This window comes from Bufo gargarizans, chromosome 1, assembly GCF_014858855.1.
Source record: "Bufo gargarizans isolate SCDJY-AF-19 chromosome 1, ASM1485885v1, whole genome shotgun sequence".
Lineage (NCBI taxonomy): Eukaryota > Metazoa > Chordata > Amphibia > Anura > Bufonidae > Bufo > Bufo gargarizans.
In genome coordinates this window covers 679,416,026-679,425,441 of record NC_058080.1, presented here as the reverse complement: position 1 = coordinate 679,425,441, position 9,416 = coordinate 679,416,026, and the positions used below count along the sequence as shown (strand labels likewise).

At 42.1% G+C, this 9,416-nt stretch overlaps 1 protein-coding gene across 1 annotated transcript; it reads right to left on the bottom strand.

Annotated features, from left to right (window-relative positions):
- Positions 1–6,822: 6,822 nt before the first annotated feature.
- On the bottom strand, positions 6,823–8,058 carry HTR1A (5-hydroxytryptamine receptor 1A). The gene has a single exon (XM_044292377.1). It carries the CDS (start codon positions 8,056–8,058, stop codon positions 6,823–6,825), a length of 1,236 nt encoding a protein of 411 aa, XP_044148312.1.
- Between the last annotated feature and the right edge of the window lie 1,358 nt (positions 8,059–9,416).

Genomic DNA, 9,416 nt, shown 5'->3' with positions numbered 1-9,416 from the left:
GTATTGTGATTGTCCATATTGCTGGCTTGATTCATTTTTTCATCACATTATACACTTCTTGTTTCCATGGTTATGACCACCCTACAATCCAACAGCGGTTGTCGTGCTTGCACACTATAGGAACAAGTGCCATTCTTTAGTGGCTGAGACTATGGGAAAGTGCATAGACACACATGCGCAGCATCTCCCGTTCTGCCCACCTCGTATCTGCGCTGCAGCAGTGGTCGTTACTCCTGGAAATAAAGAGTGTATAATGTGATAGAAAAATGTAACAAACCAGCAAAGGAGGCAATATGGACAATCACAGTACATTAGTAAGTGCCTTGTATTAACTTTCTCTACATAAAGGCCATTTGCTGATGTGAGACAACTATTTAATGGATGTCCTATTGACATATAGTGTTGATTGCGAATATTTTAATCAAGAATTTTTATCGTGAATATCAGCACTTCGAGAATTCGCGAAGATGTAGAATATAGTGCTATATATTCGTAATCGCGCATATTCTAGATTTTTTTTTATCAGTAACCTCCCTTCTTGCTTGTGGGCCAATGAGAAGGCTGAAATGTCTTTGTCTGAGCTTAGCAACATCCCTAGCAACCAATAGGAAAGCTGCCTACCCCTTACTATATAAGAAACTCCCCAGCGGCCATTTTCTGCAGTTTTTTGCAGTTCTGAGAGAGACAGCAGTGACATTGCTGTGCTCTGTGCTTTCATCTGGATCCTATTCCTTATCCAATTACATTAGATGGTTAGTTAACTCAAAATACAAACTACAAATTGGCGTGGTATTAAAAAGCAGGAAGTGCTCAACCCCATATGCAGTGGTGCCTATATACCGGGGGGGGGGGGCAGATCCTGCACTTGTGGCCAGTTGCTAATGGCAATCCCCAGCAAAAATGCATACAATGGAGGATGCCTGCAGCGGACCACGAGTACCACAATGGACATCCTACACAGGATAGCAATTGTGTGGATGTGATAAGCAGTCAAAATAACATAACAAAAACAAAGACAGGTGCACTCTGCGGTCTTACTAACCCTCGTACTGGTGTAAAATTGAGAATTAGCCAACATATCCTGCTTGGAGGACATGTGTGAGCCCGAGCACCGCACCAAGGTTTCTCAAGTAGCTCGGGAACCTAACGCTAAACCTACCTGGGCCGTATGGGCAATACCAGGAGCCAGTGGGCGAATTACAGGTGCGCAAGGTCCGACTCAAAGCAATCTCCCAGTAACCTCCAGCATGTGACCATGCATACAATGGGAGGAGGCAGAGAGCATGGTCACATGCTGGAGGTTACTGGGAGATTGCTTTGAGTCGGACCTTGCGCACCTGTAATTCGCCCACTGGCTCCTGGTATTGCCCATACGGCCCAGGTAGGTTTAGCGTTAGGTTCCCGAGCTACTTGAGAAACCTTGGCGCGGTGCTTGGGCTCAGACATGTCCTCCAAGCAGGATATGTTGGCTAATTCTCAATTTTACACCAGTACGAGGGTTAGTAAGACAGCAGAGTGCACCTGTCTTTGTTTTTGTTATGTTATTTAGTTAGTTAGCTCACAACAATACTAAGTGCACCAATCAGTAATATCTACTCAGGCCTGATAAAATGTGAAGTTGCATGTATTGCACAAAAAATATGCGCATCATAAGTGTCGATTTGCACAATTGCGAAAATAATGACTGGAGATCATGAATTCTACAATTTGCTAATTTATTGAAAATTTATTGCGAATATTATGCGAAAAATTCACTAAATATCGCAAAAACAAATATTACCTATGCCGCTCATTACTATTGACATACCGTAAAACACCTTGGGAGAAACCCGTCTAATTTAACTTTATGTTTGCTTTAATTATAAGTATTGTGAGGTGTTTGTTAAGATCTTGAATTTTGTTCTGAAAAATCCAGATCTCCAGATTACCTAACACTTCGGGGCCATGATTTACAGGGCAGTCCTTTTGAGTCAGTTCTTCTCCAGTATTAAAAACACTGCACAAACAAGTGTCTATAGAGAATCCCACCTAAGGCAAAGTGTTCTTCCTGCTAGAGATCGTCAGTGTAGGTAAGAATTCCTGCTCAGTGTGTTTAGTACATTAGACACAAGGATTAAATGTACTGCCATGTCAGTGCTTATACACAAGTCATCGGCTCCCCTGACATTGCAGTAAATGGATATGTCCCTACTACACAGACTGACACTGTCAGCCCTGAAGTAGCAATATCACACTGCACAGGGATGCACCTCATTGACAAGGGATTGGTAACACCCAGTCGTTAATTTACGCTTAGATTCCTAGGAGGAATAATAGAGGAACCACACAATGAAGAGTTCTAAAAAAGATGCTCTAGAATCATGATCTTATGGGTATACAAATATGTACTAAAACAGACGTCAGGAGAACTAGCAGGTCCTCTTTAAAGAGTATGTCCACTTTGTACAATTCATTTTTGTTAGCAGGGCTTCCTAAAAATAAGCTGATCTCTAGCACCACCACAGGAGAAATGAAGTATTACATTGCCATTGAAATCAATAGGCTGCATGTGTAATAGAAAGACATGTTGAGTCCTCTAGAAAAAGAGGCTTCTCTTTTGCAGAGATGCTCCACATCTACTAATTCATGGGGAGGAGGACACCCTTGTGTTACCTCAGGATTTCCTAATAGGTTATTTGAGAATGGGTTTTCAAACCAAACAATCTTTTTAATGTCAGCAGGGCTTGTGCATGCAATCATTTTTGGTTTAGTAATGTTTCTACATTCTGTGGTTGAATGCTATCTACCACACACTGCTATTCCCTAACTGACATGCTCCTCAAAATCTCACATCACTGATGTCCTCTAAGCAAGGAGAGGAAGAACATGCAGTAGTTGTCATAGACATCAGTGTAACTCAGGGTGGTGAGAATAATGCCATGCCATAGGGCAGGGATGGCCAACCTGAGGCTCTCAAGCTGTTGCAAAACTACAGCTCCCAGCATGTCCACACTGCCTACAGCTTTCAGCCTACAGCAGGGCATGGTGGGAGTTGTAGTTTTACAACAGCTGGAGAGCCGCAGGTTGGCCATGCCTGCCATAGGGCCAATCATCTGAGGGGGGCCTACACATGTGTAAAAATGAGCCACAGAGGTGATGATGATGCCTGAGATAGAGAAAGGAAGAGAATGAATGTATGGGAGAAGAAAGCCATGGTTAATAGATTATCATGGGTTGAGGGCTCTAGGATAGGAGGAAAATACAAGGAATGTCAAAGTCACAGTGACCATAAACCTTCCATTTATTAACTTGACCTTGGTCATGGAGTCCTGGTCCATTCTTTGTTATAGGTTACAATCCTGACCATAAGTGAAGCATAAGGTTCTCCAATCTCCAAAAACAGAACTCCTGGGTCAGAACAGTCATTCTCAGGTTACATTAATACACATACTATACATATAGGAATGGACCATAATGTAACCCTTTCCCAGCCAGAGTTATTTTTAGTATTTAACCCAAATTTCCTCTTAAGTGACTCAATCTTTGCTTATTTCTATGTATTCAATTATAGCCTGCAGAAAAAATCATGTCTGTTACGTGCAACATGTATTAACTTGACTCATTTTGCTGCCAGCAATTCTGTTGCTATGCCTTACCAGCTATGCCAGTCTATGTTCAGTATATGCTGTATTCTCCTGTTGCCAGGGTAAGATCACTATGTGCCAGTTACATACGACTTAGGTGAATGATGCCCTTCCTTATAATATTAGGTTACATTTTACGCCATAGAACAAACCAAGCTGTGCTGATGTGCATGAATCTTTATAGCTATAATGTTTACATTCGCATTTTGTTTTATAAATTTTTATGCTTTGTTTCTACTATATCGTACATCATTTATTTTGGAAACCTGATAAAAAAAAAGAGATGTGATACCAGTGGAAAACAATGAAAAATAATATATGTGAAGTCGTGGGAGGTTTATATCAGGGAACTGAGGAATCAGGTATTCAAAGTCAACTGAGCAGATAATAAAACAATAATCATCAACGTCAATGAAACCATCATCTGAAGCAAGTGACACTTTCCACTATTCATAAATGTCACGCTCCATGTACAGATCGCTTCTACTCTTTCTAAGTGACTTTTACTGTCGTTTGGACTGTTCTGTCTAGTGAGTGGGCGAGTTGTATACTTGTGCTAATGCTAAGGGATGGGGGAGGGAGGAGAACCAATCATTGATTCGCATGGGCTACAGTATACAATCTCCAGGTTCTTTTAACTTACAAGAAAAGTATTGATTACATTCTAGAACGAGAGTGAAGAGAAACAGCAGGGAAACAATTTAGTTTTCTCAGGAACTGGGGTAGACTTCGTCTCTAGTTTAATTCTGTACAGTTGGGTGACCACGGGAATCGGTCAAGTAGAGAAATAAGAAATGAAAGTGTTCAAGAGCAAGATGAGGTCCTAAAAATGGAAAAAGGATATTGGCAGGTAGAAGAGCAAGACGTTATCAAGAGAGATGATGGAGTCGTAGAGAAGAAGATGAAAAGGTGCAGAGAGGTAGCTAGATTTGAGAGTACTTTAAAGGGTGCCATGTTAAGATAATGGGGTAGGATTTAAAGGGTTGAGTTAAAGTAATGGGGAAGGATTAAAGGGGTTATGTTAAGGTAATGGGGTAGGATTAAGAGGGGGTAACTTAAGAGGGGGCATCTTAATGAGTTGTGCCAGTTGACAAACTCATCTTTGGAAGGCTACATCCGTAGTAAGTGATAATGGCAGCATAGTGTCCCAGTGGTTAGCACCATTGTCGTGGGGTCCTAAGTTCAAATCCCACCAACTGCATGAAGTTTTTATGTTCTCCCTGCATTTTTTGCAAGATTTCTCTGGGTACTCCGGAACCAGAAAAATGGTTGGTTGATTGGCTTCGTAGGAAATTGGTGCTGGTGTGCGTGTGGTTAAGATAGGGCAGCACCATGTTGAGGAATGATGACTTCTGTACATTGCTGCAGACTATGTTGGCAATATATAAGCAAGAGGATATAAGTGAGAAGATGATGTAGAAATCTAGTGAGAGCTGAGAGAGAAGAAGTGATAAAGGGGAACAGAAAAAGAGCAAGCATGAGAGAAAATACAGATATGTAGTAGTGAAGGAGATGTACGTCTTCTTCTTGCCCCCCTTGCTCCATTACTGACCCACTTTTAATACCCTTGATATGTTTAATACATAGTCTAGGAGAATAAATCATGCATGACATCCTGCACTGTAGTTACGTCTTCCCATTTTGTGTTCAACAAATGAAGTAAACCAGTAATTAACACATGCCCAGGGTTACAGGCGGTACACTTGGATGCCTCCATGACTGCGCCCCATTATATATTTATGCATGAAATGGACTACCCCTGGTTTGCAGTTACGAGATGAGGCAGCAACATTAGGTTCATTTCACAATCATGTTATGTAACCCAAAAACATTGACCAAAACAGTAATTAAGACCAGGCAGAGGACATGACTTACCGCACACATCCACTACGCTGCACTGTGTAACCACAGGTATAGCAGAACAGTACGTGGCCCCAAAACTGTGCATCCTGCTAATATTAAGTAATATCAGAAATCAGTAGGCTTCGACATTCGGATTCTGGTCTGTTGTGCTCTTTAGGAAAGGTAGCATTTTTTAGAGGATGAACGCAATCACATCCACAGTCAGCAAGAACAGGGCTGCAAGGGGTTAATGTGCATTCAGTCTTTCTAGATGTGAGGTACATAAGCATTACCTGTGCAGCATTTCCTAGAGCTTCGCAGGATAAAGGTATAGATTCCCATTCACACATACTGTAGGTTTCTGTTTTTCCCCAAATACCATGGCAGGGCACTATTTCAGCATTTACATACATATGTAGCAGAGTCAAGACCGGAATTTGGTGCAGAATCACATGCTGATGCAGCTTCAATGTGACAGTTTCAGCTCTGCTACATCTGTAGTTGTGAAATACACAACCTGCTCAATCAGTGTGACCATTTCAGGACAGAAATCCCCCCTCCCCAATGAATAAATATTGGACCCCTGAATAATGTCGCCGTTTTTTGAGGGGCATTACACAAGACAAATGTCATTTTTTGCACTGCAAGGCAAAGTTTATTTGCAATAAACTTGCGAGTTGTATTATCACCAGCAAATATTGCGATTTAATACTGTACATTCAGGCCATTATTACATGTCTACATACAATAGTCACTGTTCTAGAGTTTCTCTGGTTTTGTTAGACAATCTTATTTCATTCAAAAGAATTATAGACAGTCCAGCTTATGCATAGGATAATTTATTATCAGAACTTGAGGTGGGGGATGGGACTTGCAAGGAGAGATCTCCAAAGCCCATCACCCCTCTCAAAATGCAACTGAGTAGGAAAGGGGTTGGGGGGGGGGGGGGAGTTGGAGTTGTTACATAATGGCAGCTGTGTGCCAGTAGCATTGTACCCTCAGCTGCATTCTGTAATTCACATTGAGTAACAGTAACCAACAGTTTGTCAGCCCCTTGGTCTGTGCAAATAGTTTCAGAAGACTAAATCAAAATTACTCCACTGCCATCAGTGGCCATGAAAAAATATCCAATATATATTTATATACAGTCTACATATTTCACATTGAAATAATGGCAGCCATTGAACAAGGATGGATTTAGTTCAACACAGAGAAGTCTTTGTCAACATCAAGTGCCAGAGACCATTAGGTGGACATTTCATCAAGGCCTTCAAGGACACAAGCATGAAAGTATAACCAAAAAATGGGCTTGGTAATGAAACAAGGCAGGCAACAAAAAGAAGGGGGGAGTCTTTTCTCATTGTCTACAGAATTTGCACTTGATGATTTTCTTAAATGCACTTTGGAAATCTTTATTAAAGTAAGCGTATATGATGGGGTTAAGGAGAGAGTTTGAGTAGCCTAGCCAGTTGATAATGTCATACAGCAAGTGTGGCATATGGCAGGTTTCACAAAAGGGCAACACCAGGGCAACAATGAAGAAAGGTAGCCAGCAGAAGATGAAGGTGCCCATGATAATACCTAAAGTTTTCACTGTTTTCCTCTCCCTGGCTAGTGCCACCTTTCTTTTGGATTCTGCGCTTTTGTCGTTCTTCTTCTCAAAGCATGGGGGAGATGTGGTGTCACTTGAGTGGTCTGGCAGTGCCAGATGGTTTTTAGAGTTAGCATAATGATGGACTTCAATGATCTCCAGGGCAGCACCATCCTCACCAAGCCTCACTGCACCATTCACACAAGTGGTTGGCTTGGGCTCTACACTTCTTTTCCAGTTCTTGCTGGGTTCCCCATTGCTTTTCCTCTGGATGGTGGATGGGGAAACTGACAGACAAGTATCAGCCACTTTCTTTTTCTCTGTTTTCTTAACTGTTTTCCGAATTCTGAATCTGGCAGCTTTAAATATCCTCCCATACAATATCAACATGAGGATCAGAGGGATGTAGAATGCACCAAAGGTGGAGTAGATGGTGTAACCGGGGTCTTCACTTATTTTGCAAGCATCCGGATCAGCTCTGTCTTCATGTGTTCTCCAACCCAACATTGGTGGGATGGATATTGAAAACCCTATAGCCCATGTCAGACTAATGAGGATAGCAGCTCGTCTAGGAGTTCGCTTGTTCACATAGTCTATGGGGTCTGTGATAGCCCAGTATCTGTCCAAAGCTATGGCGCACAGATGAAGAATGGAAGAGGTACAACACAAAACGTCTAGAGAAATAAAAATGTCACAAGTTACCTGTCCAAGGGTCCACTTGTTGAGTACTTGATAAAGTGCTGCCATGGGTAACACCAAAACAGAGACCATCAAGTCAGTGACTGCAAGAGAACCTATGAGATAATTGGCCACTGTCTGAAGAGTCCTCTCAAGTGCTATGGCAGCAACCACACAAGCATTGCCAAAAATTGCACATAGGATCAGTGTCCCCAAGAAGAGAGAAGTGATGATCTGGTAGCTGAGGGCTACCTCTTCAAACTTAGTCCCATTCCTCTTCTCCAAAGAGTAGTCCGAAGAGGTAGTGTTATTGAAAGCATCCATCCCAAAGCTTTAAGAGAAGACCTGGTGGTCCTAACAGTGGGGAAAGGATGAGACCAGGCGGTGAGGGCCAGGCTGAGGATGTCCGGGACTAGTTCGCGTTTGGTGCCAGGATGCCTCCACTCCTGCTCTGCTTCTTTAAATTGGACATGGTTTCAAAGGTGATGGGTACCACTCCAATCTGCGTTTCTTGCTTCGGCGAATCATTGAATACTGGAGAAAAGTTGAAGAGGACAGTGCATAGGAGAGGATGCCAGCGTTTACAGCTGGACTCCAGTACACATTGCTGCAAGACCCTCTCTAGCAGATTAAATCCACCTCTCCTCTGATGCTCCTGCAGCTCATAGCCCGAAAGAAGAATGAAATGCAGGGGGAGTGGCTGGACTGAGCTCTGTGATGGCTGCTCTTTGCTGAGGCTCTATGTGCAACCATCCTTTTCAAGCAATTCACCATAGCTACAGGAACTTTAAAACTGTCTCCCAGCTCTCAGCAAAGCCTTCTCTACCTGCCACGCTGAGAGCAAAGAGAAATAGAGAACCTCAGAGATGGTTAACAGACTTTCTGCAGCAACCAGAGTACAGACAACAACAGGTCAACAACATCTCAGGGAAACCTCTCCTCTCACTCTTATGCCTTAGAAAGCAGCAGAGACCACCACTCTGGACATACGTGGCAATGTTTCCCATTCACATTCAGAATTGAAACATGATATAGAAACTAAGCAAGCAAAGGGCTGTGATGAAACAAACACTGGCACATGAGACTAGTGATATACACTTCATGGAGGAAGACTCTGCTTCAAATTCCTCTACTATAAGAAGTCCTGCAAAACCAAAACAAAAGCTCATGCTTCAGGATGATGCAAGATCTGATGTAAGTGACTCTAATTGCTTTACTTTAACATTATCTACAAGTGTTTTTTGTTTCATATCCCCCCATCTGCCGAAGCTGTCCCTGTTAATCTCCTAAAAAAAATGTTAGTGGCTTTAAATAGCTCCGTAAACAGTATGACATGACCGAAATGGTGACGACAAAATGGGTGAAATTGCATCTGCACATAACTTGTTAGTAGATGCAGATAATTTAGACGAAGATGTTATAGCTCTCAGATTAAAAATAGCAGACCTTGAAGACAGATCCAGGTCAAAATAATGTAAAGTTCAGAGAGGAATTCCTGAGACTGCTATTGCAAAGTATATTATATTGAACGTATAGTCTATTTCCAGCTAATTAGAACATCTATAGTTCCTGAGGTCTCTCGGTTGGATCTGACAATCAACAGAGCACCAAGACCTCTTAAACCCTAAGGTCTACCTAAAAACAAACCACTAGATGTTCTGGCATGATTACACTTCGAACAT

What these genes read in the sequence shown, in the direction of transcription:
- HTR1A (XM_044292377.1), bottom strand. Translation starts at nt 8,058, where the DNA reads ATGGATGCTTTCAATAACACTACCTCTTCGGACTACTCTTTGGAGAAG.